Source organism: Pinus tabuliformis, chromosome 7 (genome assembly GCF_031772625.1).
Source record: "Pinus tabuliformis cultivar Carrire ecotype Pingquan chromosome 7, CPIR1, whole genome shotgun sequence".
NCBI classification, from domain to species: domain Eukaryota; kingdom Viridiplantae; phylum Streptophyta; class Pinopsida; order Pinales; family Pinaceae; genus Pinus; species Pinus tabuliformis.
Window position 1 is genome coordinate 1,751,191,964 of NC_142293.1, and position 16,394 is coordinate 1,751,208,357.

The 16,394-nt window shown below is 37.5% G+C and overlaps 2 protein-coding genes across 2 annotated transcripts; one reads left to right on the forward strand and one right to left on the reverse strand.

The window, feature by feature from the left end:
• Positions 1–2,125: 2,125 nt before the first annotated feature.
• LOC149255348 (uncharacterized) lies at positions 2,126–2,632 on the forward strand. Its single transcript, XM_089455015.1, has one exon. The coding sequence runs from the start codon at positions 2,126–2,128 to the stop codon at positions 2,630–2,632; it is 507 nt and encodes a 168-aa protein (XP_089311141.1).
• A 10,871-nt stretch (positions 2,633–13,503) lies between these two features.
• Positions 13,504–15,205, reverse strand: LOC149255349 (transcription factor RHD6-like). The gene is made up of 4 exons (XM_089457211.1): positions 15,057–15,205; positions 14,362–14,427; positions 14,073–14,138; positions 13,504–13,989 (listed from the first exon to the last, which is right to left on the reverse strand). The coding sequence occupies exons 1-4, from the start codon at positions 15,192–15,194 to the stop codon at positions 13,852–13,854; spliced, it is 408 nt and encodes a 135-aa protein (XP_089313337.1). The 5' UTR covers positions 15,195–15,205; the 3' UTR covers positions 13,504–13,851.
• Between the last annotated feature and the right edge of the window lie 1,189 nt (positions 15,206–16,394).

Sequence of the window (16,394 nt, forward strand, 5' to 3'; positions counted from 1 at the left end):
ATTGTTTCATTTTAAATACAGATTTAATAGGAGTTAAAAAGGGATTTTTTAAATATTTTTAGTAATAATGTAATGATTATGTTTTTTTCTCTAAAAGTTATGGAAATGTATATTCTGAAAAAATGTTTGCGGAGATTTTTATAAATCTAAGTAAAAGTTGTCTAAATTCATAATTTTAAGTGCACTAGACATTTTTGATGGTGTTGAATCCATTTCCACTATCAAAAACGTGATTCAAACACTACCTCTATAAGACATTTTGAAATTTTAACTTAGATGAATAAAATTCACATCAAAATGAGCAATAGAATGAGTCTCTTCAATCAATCATGAAAAAGATCTATTCATTAACTTTGTTAGTGGGCCCATTCTGAACCACATTTAAGAATTTTAATGTGATTGACTAACTGTTTTATGAGTTACATTATTTAAATGTTTTGTATAATTATTTAATTTATTTAATTTTTAGATTTTTTTTAGTTGAATAAAATTTCAACTTTGATGATGGACAGACAACATTACACATCAAAATGAGCAGTAGAATAAACCTCTCCAATCAATCACGAAAAAATCTATTCATTAACCGTGTTGTTGGGCCCATTCTGAACAACATTTCAGAATTTTAAATGTGATTGTCTGACTAACTGTCTTCTGTGGTCGGTGCTGAGACAATTGTCTAATTTCGAATATATTTAATGCCCTTGTGAATGTAGCAAAGTTTAACTCATTGGCGTTGGGATTTAGTTCATAGTATGCGTAGTGTTACCACTTTGATGTAATTAATTAAAGAGAATAATTCCAGGTTTTTATTCTGACATAATATTGCTCCTTTTATTTCATTAGAAAACTCAACAAAAATGTCAAACGCTATAAATGAGACGCCCACATTCTCACTGACCATATGCCGCCTGGTATTGATCCTATCCGGGATTTTTATACTGCAGTATCTTTTGGGCTATTCACTTTCTTTCATTTAAACTCTTTCATCCCGTTCTCGCACCAATGGACCAACTCCATCATTATTCCTAGACCTTGAAAGAATTTTGGTTTTCGCATTTGCAACCTTTGGTTGACTTACGTAGGATGCTATTGTTGCGGTTGCTGTATGGGTATGTAGGTCCTTCCACAGACTTTTTTTTCATGCCATCTCTCTGGTTTTTGTCTCTATTTCATCGGTCCATTGGTATATGGGTCCTTCCTGGTTATATTTGATGGTGTAGGTTTTGACATTGGCCTAGTATGTGACATAATTCTCAGAGCTGTGGAGGATTGAGGTTTCTCTTTTACCTAGTTTTTCCTTGCCTCCATCTAGTTTTCTGAATTCGGCGGTTCATCGATGCGGGGCTCACTCTGGTTTGCTTTTTCCGACTGCTAGATCTTGGACCTTTCTAGCGGTCGATAAAATTATCGGTGGGTTGGTGGCATTTTTTTCCACCTAACAGCACATCTCATTTAAGGTGACGCACCATCCCGATGCTTTTTCATGTGATCATTCACGTGCTCATCATTCCAAATCTTGTTGATTATTCCATTTGTCAGTCTCCTTTACATTTTCCCGTTTTGGATGTCCATCTAACGACATACTCTTCCTTTGCAGGCGATTTGTAAAATTCCTTACATGCTCTCTCTCCCTCGTTTTGTTGCATATTGGATCACAAGGTACGATATGTTTATTTTGGGTCACACTTTCTTGTTTTTCCCCTCTACTTCTCTACACCTTTTATTTACTCTGTCGGAGGGGTCTGGGTACTATCATTGTCCTTTCCAACACTTCTCAGATCGTGGTGGATCTGGAATCTGATGTGTCTGCCAACGAGGCTCTCATTCGAGCCACTTGGATGCTGAGTCTCAGCAAATTAGCAATACTGGCCACATCCATCGTAGTGGCCCACACTCCCTTGATGCATGGCACACTATCCTAGGGGATGACAGGGTGCCAGATGTCTCTCATTCTCCTCCTATTCCGCAGGGTGGCGCGCATGCATTTCATGGGCGACGTTCCAAGCATCGTTCTATCAAAACTATCCCTCCCCCTCTAGCTCTAGCCTTGGATAATGTTGTTATGCTGGATTGTATTACCCACCTCCAGAAATGGGCGCCCATCGACAGATAGTATTTTTTAGAAATGGATGACACTGAGATGCGTAATTGGGTCGAAAAGAAGTGGAAAATGATGCTTGGATACTTTCCAACCATTGTTCACCTGCTGAAAGGCTGGTACAGCTTTCATTTTCTCAGTCAGGAGGACTTAGAGAAAATCAAAGCTATCCCGTGGATTAATGGTAAGAGCTTCCTGACTCTCCATCAATGGTATATCGGGTATAATCCACTGCATAACACGCCGACGAGCAAGCTAGTTTGGGTTAAATTACCTGGTCTGCCAATTGAGTTATGGACTAAGCAGGCTTTAATGGATATTGGCAATGCCATTGGCAAATTTGTATATGTTGACCCGCACTGTCTGGGGGCACTAGACAAAAGAGTTGCCTGGATACTCATTGAGAAAGAGTATCGTGGGGGTTTTCCGGACCACATCAAACTACACTGGGGTGACACCAATCTTCATCAAAGGCTGGACTACTGGGGGGTTCCCTTCAAATGCTCATTCTGTCACCATACTGGTCATCTGTGAGTTCAGTGTCCTCTTCGACCGGGTGGTCGTTTGCATGGTATGAGATGTTACGATGGGTCCACGGTGTCACACTCTTGCAAGAACTATCCAGGTTACAATGAGCATCATGGTGCTCCTCATTCGCATTAGACAGGTATGCCTCGGGGCCCTATTTCTAACAAACCTCATGCTTTTGGCTCTTCTATATATGTTTCTTCTCCAATTTTTGTTTAGCCATCCTCGATAACCTCTGCAAATCTGATTTTCTGATTCTGGATAGCCTTGTCCCCTACATCTGTCAACCCCTTTGGAACCTACCCCCTGTTAGGAAATACCTGCCCCATTTTTGGCTCCATGTCCTATTCACGACATTCCATCCACCTCACATATTTCATATGTTCCCTCTCTGTTACCCCTCCGCCATCAATTTAAAGATAAAGGACCTAGACTTAGCATCACACCTCCTAATTCGCCTATAGCCTCACCCTCGAACTCTGTCGGGAGTGACCTGGACTTCCTTTTACAAAGGAAGACATTGGATTTATGCACACTCACCATCCACAAATTATCAGGTTCCACCTCTCCTCACATCAGCCCTACCTCGATGGGAAACATTGTCATCCGACAGAAACAAAATTGTGGTAGCCGTCATTTTTGGGGACAATCCAAGCCTAGCCCTTTTCCTCCCCGATGGATCATTTCCTGGTTGATGTACCTATTGCTGACATCCCTCCCTCACGGGCCCTTAGAGCACGGATGCCAGGAAATGATCTCTCATGACTTTTATCATCTCACTAAATATCTGGGGTCTGGGGGTTGCCCCTAAATACTTGGCTCTCAAACATCTCCTCTCCTCTCTACATCCATACATCATTCTTATTCAAGAAACCATGCATAGTGTTCCACAAGTTGTTCTTTATTTTTGGAAAATGTTTCCGAACTGGTATATTTCTGCTACTGCTGCTGCGGGTCTCTCTGGTGGTCTGGTGGCCTTATGGGACCCTAGATGGATCAAAATTAAGGCCTACAAGTTCTTTGTGGGCATTTTGCTCGAAGGAAACATCCACGACCTAGGTGGTCGTGTTCATATTCTGAACATATATGCTCCATACAAGACAGGTTTGACTTTTGGGATAGGTTGATTACTTCTGGTATGATGGAGCTAGAATCGCTCATCATTGCTGGGGACCTAAATTGTACTATTGGACTGGATGAAGTTTGGGGTCATAGTAGGAAGATCGATCCCCTAGCTGGGATGATTCAAGATGCCATTCTTATGCATAACTTTGTGGATATCTACCCTGTGAAAATGGCTCCCACTTGGGATAATGGCCGTACTAGTGTGGCTTATGTTGCTAAGAGACTGGATTGCTTTTTGGTCCATGAACAACTACTGGGCCGACTTGGTGATGTCCACGATGATATCATCAACAATTTTATATCCGATCATAGATCGATCTCACTGCAATGGAGGAAAATGGATATTCACACGAGCATTCCCTTCAAATTCAACAGAACCTGGCTGGAGGATCCTAATTTTAATAAGTTGGTGTTGGATACTTGGGGTCGTAATTGTGTTATCGACCCTTCCCCCATGATTAACATTCTTGACAAACTTGACATTCTTTGCGGGAATGTCAAATCCTGGCAGAAACAAAAATTCAATGACCTACGAATGGATCTCATTGACATTCAACCGAAACTAGATTCGATTCTGCCTATGATGTCCTCCAACTGTCTTTGTGCTACTACTCGGTCCCATATTCAAGCCCTTGAGCTTAAGAAGAAGAAACTCCTCTCTATTGAGGAATCCACATGGAGGTTGAAAAGTCAGGCTTTATGGATTAAGGAGGGTGATCGCAACACCAAATTCTTCCATCGCTATGCTAACCACCGTTGCAACATCAACACTATATGGGAGATAAAAGGAGCTGATGGAAAAATTTTCCAGACTCAGGAAGAGATTAGTAATGCTGTTGTTCAACATTTTCAAGATGCATATGGCCATAACGAAAATATTATTGTTGAGGACCTCATTTGGGGGATAGATCCATATCCGATTATGTTTGATGAGGAATCAAATGATGAATTTTATAAGGAGGTCACTGAGGGTGAATTACTTGGCGTTCTAAAATCATTTAAGGGTGATAAAAGTCCGGGTCCGAATGGATGGACAATAGAACTCTTCACCCACTTTTTTTATCATTTCAAAGAAGACTTATTGGGCATGGTGGAGGAGTTGAGGACCACAGGTAACATTCATCATCATATCACCTCCACATATATTACTCTCATCCCGAAGCGCAATCCTTCCAATTGCTTCTCAGACTTCAGGCCTATATCACTCTGCAATCTCATATACAAAATCATATCAAAGACCATTGTTGGTCGCATGCGTTGCACCCTGTCTCGCCATATTTCTCCTGAACAACATGGTTTTCTCTAGGACAGGCTTATTCATGACGTTGTTGCAAATGCACAGGAGGGCATGCATACGATCCATACCAAGCATTTAAATGCTGCAATTTTACAAGTTGACCTTCAGAAGGCTTATGACTATCTGGATTGGGGTTTTCTCAGACTTGTTCTCATCAAAATTGGATTATGGCCCAGATGTGTAGATTGGATCATGGCGTGTGTAGACAATGTCAACTATGTTGTTATCATAAATGGATATCCATCAAAGTTCTTCTGGGCTGGCTGGGGTCTTTGCCAAGGATGCTCCCTTTCTCCACTACTTTTCATCTTGGCGATGGATGGATTGAGCTTGCACATTAAAAAGGCGGTTCAACTGGATCAATTCCAGCCTCTGATGATGGGAAGCAACATCAACATTTCACATAATTTCTTCGTCGATGATGTTCTCATCATGGGTATGCTATGTCGACTTGCTTGGTTATGTCTTTTTCACATTTTCAGAAGATTCGCAAATGCTACTGGCTTGCATATGAATGTTAATAAATCCATTTTATATTATGGACAATGTGACATGGATTCTATTGCATATATCAAAGGACTATTTGGCATTGAGGCAATGCTGATACAAAACAGTATGAAATACCTTGGATACTGTATCAAACCATGTAGCTACAAAATTGTTGATTGGCAATGGCTTGCTAATCATTTTTTCAAAAAGATATCTGGGTGGGAATTTAGGTGCCTGTCTCTGGGGGGTCGGGTCATTCTCACCCAAGTGGTCCTTTCTCAATTGGGGGTTTACTGGGCACATCTTTTTTATATCCCTGCCTCTATTATAAATTGTCTAAATCGCATAATGGCTAATTTTATCTTGGGGGGAGCCATGGCCAAAAAAAATAACACTTAGTCAAATTATCCAACATCACATTGCCAAAGGGAATGGGGGGATGGGGTATCATGGACCTCCGTCGGTTTGGGGGGTCTCTTCTGATCAAATCCCTTTGGAGGGGTATATTTGGATCTGGCACTTGGAGTAAGATCATCCAGCACAAATATCTTAAGGATAAAGATTTCTTGTTTTGGTACCGAAAAGGCACCATTAGCATCAAACATGGATCGACTATCTGGCTTAGTTTTCTTAAAATTGCAAAAAAAATTATTCATCATCTTGCATGGAAGTTACAATCTAGCAACAGAATCCTTATTGGTATAGATCCAATTCTGGGTGCTGGAATAGAATGTAACTTTTCTGAGAGGCTTATTCATTTCCTTAATGGACGTGGCATATATTTCTAGTGCCAAGTCATTGAACGTTGGCAGGGACCATGCCCCATATGGAAAAATGCACAGGAGATAGGTCTGTTTGGACAAAAGGGAATGGAATGGAACCAAATTATTTCTGGCATGAAACAACTCGGCATTTGCCGTACGAGAACACAAGATAAAATCATATGGACTAGGAAGATGGCATCGGATAATATAATTGTTGCTGACACATATTTATCTCTCTGCAACTTGGATGCTTGTCAGGGTGAGCATCAAGTCTTATATGCATTCTGGAAATCCAAAATTCCATATAAAATTATCATCTTCACATGGCTAGTCTACCACAACAGAAATCTTATTTGGGAGAATCTATAGAAAAGGCAATGGCATGGTCCTGGTATGTGCTCCATTTGCAAAAGTGATGCCGAAAATAATAATCATATTTTTCTCCATTGTCAATATATTGTACAGGTATGGAAAAAACTATCAACTCTCATTGGTTTTCCTTATATACATCATGATTGCATTGTGGATTCTCTAAAATGGTGGAGTACTCAGAAAACTACATGGAGAGTCATCCCACTTTTCCTTTTCTAGGCGATTTGGAATTGGAGAAATAGGTATATTTTCCAAAATTCCACTGAAGATTTCTGCATGGTTTTTGAAAGAATCATCACAAATCTTTCCATTCACTCCACACAATCCACATGCTCTAATAACAGACTTCACAAACTAAACAATATGCAGTTCATATATCCTATGGGTTTTTTTGATGGGGCAGCATAAAGAAATACCTGTGGTTGTGGATTTTGGATGCAATTTCTATTGATTTGTCATACAAGGTTTATTGGAATGGAGGTTGCGACACCAACACTAGGGCGGAAGCCATGGCACTATGGGGCCTCTTATGGTTCAATAATTTCCTTGATATTCCCCACATACATCTATATGGAGATTCAAAGATCATCATAGACTAGGTCATGGGAAAAGCATTCATAAACAACCCCATGTTGCAGGGCTGGCTGGGGAGAATTGATCTATTATGGCAACATCTCAGCGACTCCACAATACAACATATTGGCAGAGAACAGAACAAGGAAGCTGATAGACTATCCAAAAAGGGACTGCATGGTAAGATCGGCAAATGGTACATGGAGGTAACATGGGAACATAATATTTTTGATGTGGTGGATTTTCCATGACCATGATAACTTTTTCTCTTCTCACACTTCTTTTTTGTAAAATTTTGTAAAATGTTTTTTTTCATCTATTGAACAGCTTCACAGCCATGTGAAAGGTCAATACTGGCACGATATTGCCTAAATATATAGTATGGGTTACATTCAGGACCTTGTCCTGATTCTTATCTTTGCATACTTATATTTATGATGTACGGTTCTGGGCACTTAGCCAGTATATATTGTATAGTTTTTATGGATGGAGACTCATTATATGCTCTCATACATTCCATAGTCGATGTTATGATGTCAATGAACATTTCATGTATATTCTATACCAGATAATATAATATTATGCTTTTTTCTTCTTGGAAAAAAAATGTTAAACACTATTTAGTTTATTTATCATCTAACTTAAGGATAAATGATTTTAAATTTCAATAATGCAAACTATAGCACGTGTCTCGATAAAACGAGAAATCGATTTCAATTTTTCATTGGTAACATATAGAGAGAGAAAGATTGAGAGAATTGTTAATCAAATGTATGCATACAAGAAAAAAATATGAGGAGACATGTTTTAACATTTTAACTTGGAGAACATGAATTATAAATAAAATGTTTCAATGTCAACTAAATATATATTATATCACCCTAGATCCATCTTAATTTCTGTCAAGTCTCTTTTCACTCTAAAAGAGATTTGCATCTCAAGGGATTTGATACCTCTTCGCACTTTGTAAATACAAAGTTAAAATAGATATAATTATAAAAATGTTATATATAAGACTTTTGTGATGCATAATGTAGATATAAGTTTTTCGGATTAATCACATTGTTAGGATTTAGTCGAGGTTTCAAACCAACTAATGTGGTTCATCATCAGGACAAGGTGAGAAATCAATCGATATGTAGATATAAAATAACATATAAATAGCATGAATGCATATTTCCGAGAGTTAGTCATTGGTAAATTAATTAAAAACTTATTTAATAATTGGTGGTAGGGAAATATGATAAAATATTATATAATTAGTTAAAAACTAGCTATTATGAAACAATTAGATATAAAATATTATCTTTCAAAATTATCGATTTATATAAAATAATTATTTAATAATATCACTTTATATAGTATTATTCGTTAGGGGTTGACTTATTCCCATTAAATAAAAAATATATTTAGTTGAAAACTAATTGTTGGGAATAATTCAATTTAAAATATTTTATTTCAATATATTTTAATAATTATTTATTAATATTATTATTATCAATTTTATAGGATCATTGTTTGTTAGAGGATGGCTTATTTCCCTTAATTAGAAATATAACAATTTTAAATTATATAGAACTAGAATTATAGGTTAAGAATTGTTACTAGAAAAATATTAATAATCTATAAAATAAAAATAAAAAGGAGGTTCCATCATGTTATATTTTTAGTTATACTAACACATATTTCTAGTTATATCAACACATCTAGTTATATAGCAACAAATAAATTTCGAATAGGAAAGTGAAGAGGGAAAATAAAATAAGAATTAAAACCCAAGGTGTCTCAAAAAACATAATTTAAAAGGGGATGCTCAAGAGAAAAGAGTAATTTAAAGAGAGGCTGCTAAAAAAATATACTTATTATGTTAAACACATGAAATTAAAGAATATTAAAAAGGAAATTAGGGGATGAATGATGAAACCAGAAGAAAATAAAGGTAAATAAGAAAGAATAAAAAAGAGAAAGGATAAAAAAGAGAAAGGGGAAGAAAGGTAGGCAGAATTATGAATCTAACCATTATCCATATTAAGATTTTTGAAATGCCTCTCAATCTCAATCACTTCCCAAAGCTTCCTATGGTGGAAGTGATCAACCGTAGATGAGTCTCTCAATCTGAATCGCTTCCCTAAGCTTCCTATGGTGGAAGTGATCAACCCTCGCAATGACTTTAGATTCTTCAATGCAAATGAGGTGTTTGGATTTCTTTTCATGCTCAGTTAGGGGTGATGCACGGGAGCTATTGTGTCTAATGTCTGCAGCATGCTCATTGATCCTCTTAATAGACCTGCCTATTTCCCCAATATAGAGGATACCATAGGAGCATGGAACAAGGTAGAACCCCTTCGTGTCCTTAGGGTCAATAGGGTCTTTGCCCTACCACCAATTCTTAAATATCTTTTTAACTAATTTACCAACGACTAATCCTATGCATATTTATACCTACAAATCGACTAGTTTCTCATGAATATGAACCACATTAGTTGGTTCGAAACGTCAACCAAATCCTAATAATGTGATTAATCCAAAAAGCTTATATCTAAGTAATATAAATGTTAAGTTGTTGAGTTTCCGTTTTAGAAATAAATTATATATTTTAAAAATATTAAAAAAAGATTACATTAAATTTATTTAAATTTTCTATTTAAATGATAAATAATTAAAATATTTTAACTTTTACTCTCACATATAAATTAAATATTTATAAAAATACTTAAAATAGAGAAGTGGGAAGTGGTTTTTCATTATTCAGATTTTAAAATAAATATATTACTGGGTGTATATTTCAATTCCAACGTTTAAATATTAAATATAGAAGAAGAAGAAGAAGAAGAAGAAGAAGAAGAAGAAGAAGAAGAAGAAATTATTTTAACGTCCACGAGGATAAAGATAGCCTATGGGACAGATTGCTTCTTCATCTGCTTGATGTATTCGGCCCTTTTTTTGTGAAGCTTCACAATAAATGCTCCCATCTTCTCGACAAACCCCTCGTTAAATAGATTATCCCAAGAGCTAGCTGTCAGCATATCTGCATAACTTTCCCTGTTGTCTTTGAAGGCCTCACATTCTAAAATGAAATGTTTTTCTGTTTCCACTTTTCCGAAAGAACAAAAAATGCATACCCTTTCCTCCCACACTTCCTTTGGCCTTTTCTAGCGCCCTGTTTCACAATGGAGTTGATGAGAATTAGTCCTTAACTGAGCAATAAGAATTTTGGCTCTCCAAGAAATATTGGCCTCTATGTATGCTTTTGGTTGATGATTATGAGTGGGATTAAACACTTCAATATAGTAATTTTTCTTTCTTCCTAGCTCCTTCTCCCAAGTACGTTTGTGGAACTTTTCCATAACAAAAGCTTTTATCTCTTTGCTGTTTATGGGGCACGCGTTCAAGAAAATATCCCATTTACTAAACCATTTGTTATTTTGCTGCATCCAAGTTTTTTTGCTCTTGCACAATCTATCATTAAATACAACCTTAGGCCATCTACCCTCTTCCATTTGCTCAATTTTTTTTAAATACTTTATGACTCTCACCATAGCAATTGCTTCAATAGGAGGAGTCCTTGTTTCACTTAACAAGATATCATAAGGAACTGCACTTTTAATCTTAAATTTGTTTGTAATCAAACGCTTCTAAATTTTCTCAATTTGTCTCCACTGCATGTCGGAAGTACTGCTAGCCCACAGTTCACAACCATATAGAATCACTGGAATACCAAAAAGAGTTTGAGTGGTCTTCCAGTCCAATAACTTTTCCTCTATACACCTATTTTGAAAAGCATAAAATGCTTTCCAACCCCCCAAAGTTCTTTTCTTTCTACAACCATTCCAGCTTAGATTTTTGTTGAAGTCAATTCCGAGGTATTTGTAATCCGCAACTTCTTCCAGAATGTTGCCTTCAAAGTAGAACTTATGCTGGTTATGTTTTCTTTTCTTAGAGAAGACCACTACTTTCATTTTGCTGATATTGACTTGCATCCCCACACTTCTACAAAAATGCTCAAGGGATAGTAAGTGCTCTTGCAAACCAAGAGCCGATTTAGCAATCAGAATAAGGTCATCCGCATACAAAAGAAGCCTTATAACAAACTTGCACAAATAGATACCATCACCCCCTTGCGAATTTAACCACTCCTCAAGCTTGTCGATATATAAACCAAAAAGGGTAGGAGACAGTGGGCAACCTTGCTTGACCCCGATATCGCTTCTAAAACTTTCAGAAATGCCTGCTGAAGTTCTAATTTTGACTTTCACCTCTTTATACAGCCTATGCACAGCTGCTCTCAAATGTTTAGGAACCCCATGTTCCTCCATTCTTTGCCAAAGTTTATCCCTAGGAACCGAGTCAAACGCTTTTCTGAAATCAACAAAGCAAAAAAAGACTTCTTGCTTCTTCTCCCAAACTTTTTCAATGATGTGCCTTAAATTTATGCAATGATCAACTGTGGAATGCTTAGGTCTAAAACCTGCTTGCCCTTTAGCACACTTATTTCTTTCGTCTGCCCACTTGCTAATTTTTTTTTCTAGCATGCTTCCAAATAGCTTTACAAACAAAGGGTTTATCATGATGGTCCTATAATTGGAGGGATTATTGCTGTCATCGCTCTTGAAGAGAGGTATTTCCAGACTAGTTGTCCAATCTGTGGTGAGCCCTTGTTGTATGATGTTGTTGAAGATTTTAGTAATGTGAGGTGCAAAAATCTTTGAGCCCCACTTTAGATATTCTGCTTGGAGTTCAGCTAAGTCTTTTGCTTTTCCAACACCCAACTTCTTGATACCCATCTCTACCTCTTATACCATGAAGATTTTAGTATCAGTGTTGACCAAGGGGGAAGGGTCAACCTTGGGAACCTGCTCATAGAGTTGTCTTGCATAGTCAAACCATTTAGAAGCTGTAATATTATTTCCAATTTGTATATTTTTCGGTTGGAGCTCCTTCCAAAATAATTTGGGATTATTTTTCCCAAGGAAGATTAGTTCTTCCCTCCTTGAAACCATGAAATCAGCCTTTTTCTTGCTTAATAAATGCTTGTAAGATTTGAGCTTTATGTTATCCTTGTTTGACTCTTTCCACATTCTCCTTGCCTTTTTGCATTCCTCATCAAACCAAGCATTAACTGGAAAGCAATTTGTTTCAGACTTCTTAATTTTTGTTCTTTTGCACTTTGCAAGTGCGCATTGAATTAAATGTGTTAATTCATGACTATGAAGGCCGTGAGTTGTAATTTTCTCCTTCTCAAAGAGTCTCTCTAGCGTCATTTTGAAGGTATTACAATTTTCTGGGGTCAAAAGAATTCTGCCCTGTGGGAGATTTTGTTGGACATGCTGAATTTTTGACTCTAATTGTTTCTTTCCAATCCAAGAGAAACGTAAATAAATTGGCTTGTGATCTGATTTCAAATCCCACAGCTAATCTCCAACCAAAACTTCTTCCATTTTATCGCACAAACCATGCGAGCAAATTACATAATCTACCACACTTGCTCCATTATAAGTATTGCAAGTGAAATTACCGGACTTTGCCCATCTAGTCAAGCCATTACAAATGACTAAATCAAAGGCCCCACATAGAGTAAGCAATTTTTCACCAAAGAGATTGCAGCCCTTGTCTTCTGAAATTCTTTCCCACTGATGATTGCTTTCTTCTGTAAGCCAAATAGGGTCACAATCATCTTTACAACAAAGAATGTTAGTTTGCTCACTTGTAGTCCTAGCACTGAAATCACCCACTATAAGGACTTCACCTAGCTGAGAATATGTTGCAATATCCGCTTTTAAAGCTGCAAATGGATCTTTGTGGTCAAGCCCTCTACCTTTGTAGATTTTTGAGACTTGTGGCGCAAAATAACATGTTGCAATTCTGATGTGGTTTCCATTTTATGATATTTTAAACCAAATGAATTGCTTATTTGAGTCTTCTTTTTCTAACTGAATGAGACAACCTTCTTTTTCTTTTTCTTCTTCTTCTAACATGATGAAACTTTTTTTTATTTTTAATTTATAGATTATTAATATTTTTTCTAGTAACAATTATTAACCTATAACTCTATTTCTATATAATTTAAAATTGCTATATTTCTAATTAAGGAAAATAAGACACCCTGTAAAAAACAATGATCTTATAAGATGGATAATAATAATATTAATAAATAATTATTAAAATATATTGAAATAAATAATTCATGTAATTCCAAGCAAACAAGTTAAATTATGAAGCCTCACTGCTGAATGACAGCTGTAGATGCGAGTAATGCTTTCGTACAGTGAAATCATATATCAGTGACTGATACACCTCTATATCTGCGCCTTACTTTTCTGCATGTCTGTACTTTAGAAAGTTCTGTTCCGATCATCGATCAAACAAAAAGTATCCGGCCATCGTGAGAAAGGTCCAGAACATCTGGCCTAGATTTCAACCCGAATATCCGATAGCAGAGGAGCAATGAGACAACGACACATGTAACAGCATAATTAAAGAGTAAACTTCGTTGTGCACAGTCTGCATTATACCCACGTGGGTTCCAATTTTGATGTCAGGCTATATCCTATTATAGAAACCGGATCCGATGGATATTTCAAATTTTCAATATACATGAATAGCTTCTACTTCGTTTGAGGCTCTGCCTCCGCGGGTGCAGATGACCTGTTTGAAGCAAACGCCTCAAGGACACACTGTACTTTGCCTATGTTAGGGACAGTGGCATCAACCTGTATGGGCCAATATTCATCTGTTGTAAGGACCTGCAAATCAGTGGAAGGGATCAACTTAATATTTAACTGTGTACATCTAATGCGACGCTGCAATCTGCAAAAATTTAACATACCTTTACTTGAAGCTGCAAAAATTTGACATATTTTATAGCCTTTTCCAACATGGTAACCAAATCAACCTGCAAACATGTGTTATGATGTATCAGATAGACGTAGATACAGTTATTGCAAACATGTGATATGATGTACCAGATAGATGTAGATACAGTCAATGAATATTATGAGGTATCCTTGGTACCCATTAAATAGAGGTTTCACGTTCATAAGTAGTAAACGTTTCTGAACAACATCACAATGTTATATTAATCTTTCAAATCCTATGACATTGTTTCAGTAGCATACCTTAGATCCATTTGGTATAAGATCCTGCAAATTCTTGAGTCTTTCACTAATACGCTCCCTCCGATGCTGGAACGAGGACAAATATAATGACATGAGTCGATGAGATTAGGCACACATGCAAAGAAAAACTTGAAGATTAAGCAGATAAAGGTGTGCAAGAGAACGACAAGGCCATACCTTCTGAACTAAACATAAGTTCTTTACAGTTAGATCTATATTAACCCATAATCTATCAAGTGCTCTGAAAGATTTAAAAAAGCTTATAGGGCAAAACTCCATGATTTCTAATCCTTCTCGAACTCACATATAGCAATATCTACAACTATTTAATTGGTGGGTATTACCAAGGATATTCTCTACCTCGAAGTCATGAAATTTACAAAGCCCCTGAGCCCTCGAAAGAAGATGGTAAGATTTCCAAATCTAATAGGGTTCTGCGTTCCGGCCCTTATCTATACGATATTAGCTTCTCAAACGTCGCAGGTTGATTTCAAATCTAGAAAACTCAAATCTAATAGGGTTTTGTATGCTGAGTGTTTGTCTATATTAAATTAGCTTCTCAGACCTCGGAGGATGGTAAGATACACGAATCTGCTAGGGTTTTTCATAAAGTGAGTTTGATATACAATAACTACATAAATTCTTGTATCAAATATTAGCACAGTATGCAATGTGGAAGGGAAGAGTATACTTACCCTAGCAGCGACACTTTGTGGATCTGTTGCGCTACCCTTCTTAGCACGTACATTGGCTTTCGCGGGTTTCGACTGAACTGTACGGCAGGAGCTGCTTAGAGAGAACGACGAAGTCGATTTCTTCGTGCATCGATTCATATCATCCACAATATCACTCTGCAAATATCCAAAGTTAGGAGTCGTTACTGTCTAGTTGGCAACATAAGCAAAGACAAAGCCTCACAACATCTTCAGAATATAATGAAAGATCCGCTTTATATTATACCGTGTAGGCCCTCTTAAGCAATCCGTCAGGGTTGTCAAGTTGAATAAGTTGCTCCGAATTTTCGTCTATAATGGAACTGTTCATATATCGTATCCCCAGAGAGTTGTTTTGAGATGCAATGGAGGATGGGGATTGCAAAGAGAGTGTCTGAGAACTACTTCGTTTGTAATATGCTGGTGAAGGAAATCCAACCGTCATCTCTACTGCCGAACCATTACAGTGTTTTACATTACCGTAAAAATGTTCCACTCCTCCTACAGTATGACCATCTGAAGAAAAACTGTAAGCCGTGTTTCCACCCATTGGCGTTGTAGGCAATTTTATGGACCTTTCTTGTATTTCTTGTGATGTAGCACAGGAGGGATGCATATCTTCATTGCTGAAAAGCATGTTTTGAAACCGTGAGGGATCAATGTGACCATCGACACTAGAAATCTGCTCCAAAACATCTGAATGGGAAAAGAGGCAGTCTGCCGAACTGTGATCTATTCCTTGAGATTGCTCTTGGTTGACAGGAAATAAAACAGATGAAATATTAATGGAAGGACAGCTCCATTGACTGTCATAGACTTGCAGATAGGGTAGAGGGCAGGGCAGTTGACTATGCCAACCAGTTTGCTGGATTAAGTCCCCTATCAAGGGGCTAGAGCTATGTAAAACTGCCTGTGGCTTCTCTAAATCTAGACACAGCAAGTTAGAAGCGGAGGGAAACAAACAATTTATAGTTGGAGAGTTGAGCTCTAACTTTTCAGCTTCCATACATATAACACCTGGATAAGGGATGATAGGCGAAGTTCCGGTTTCAGAACTGAGAACAGAAGCCTCTGACTGCGTCATAACCTCGCTCGCAAATATACCGGAGCATGTTGATAATACAGTACCCGCGACCTGGTCTGCATGCAATGTTGAACATTGGTCAGAATACCGATGCCTGGTACTGCAGCAGCTCCTTGGCAGAGCTACACTAGGGCTGCTTCTGCAGTTCGGATCGGAAAAATTTGACTGAATAGGGTATTTAGGGCCAAGCGAACACATTTCGGACATGGTGGTCGGACTAGAAGAAATCTCCATAG

Bases quoted from the DNA above. Each gene is read 5' to 3' on its own strand.
- LOC149255348 (XM_089455015.1), top strand. From the start codon at position 2,126: ATGGATGACACTGAGATGCGTAATTGGGTCGAAAAGAAGTGGAAAATG.
- LOC149255349 (XM_089457211.1), bottom strand. From the start codon at position 15,194: ATGAATCGATGCACGAAGAAATCGACTTCGTCGTTCTCTCTAAGCAGC. The intron at 14,139-14,361 runs GTATGCTACTGA...ACATGTTTGCAG, and splicing joins TTATACCAAATGGATCTAAG to GTTGATTTGGTTACCATGTT. The intron at 13,990-14,072 runs GTATGTTAAATT...ACTGATTTGCAG, and splicing joins TTTTGCAGCTTCAAGTAAAG to GTCCTTACAACAGATGAATA.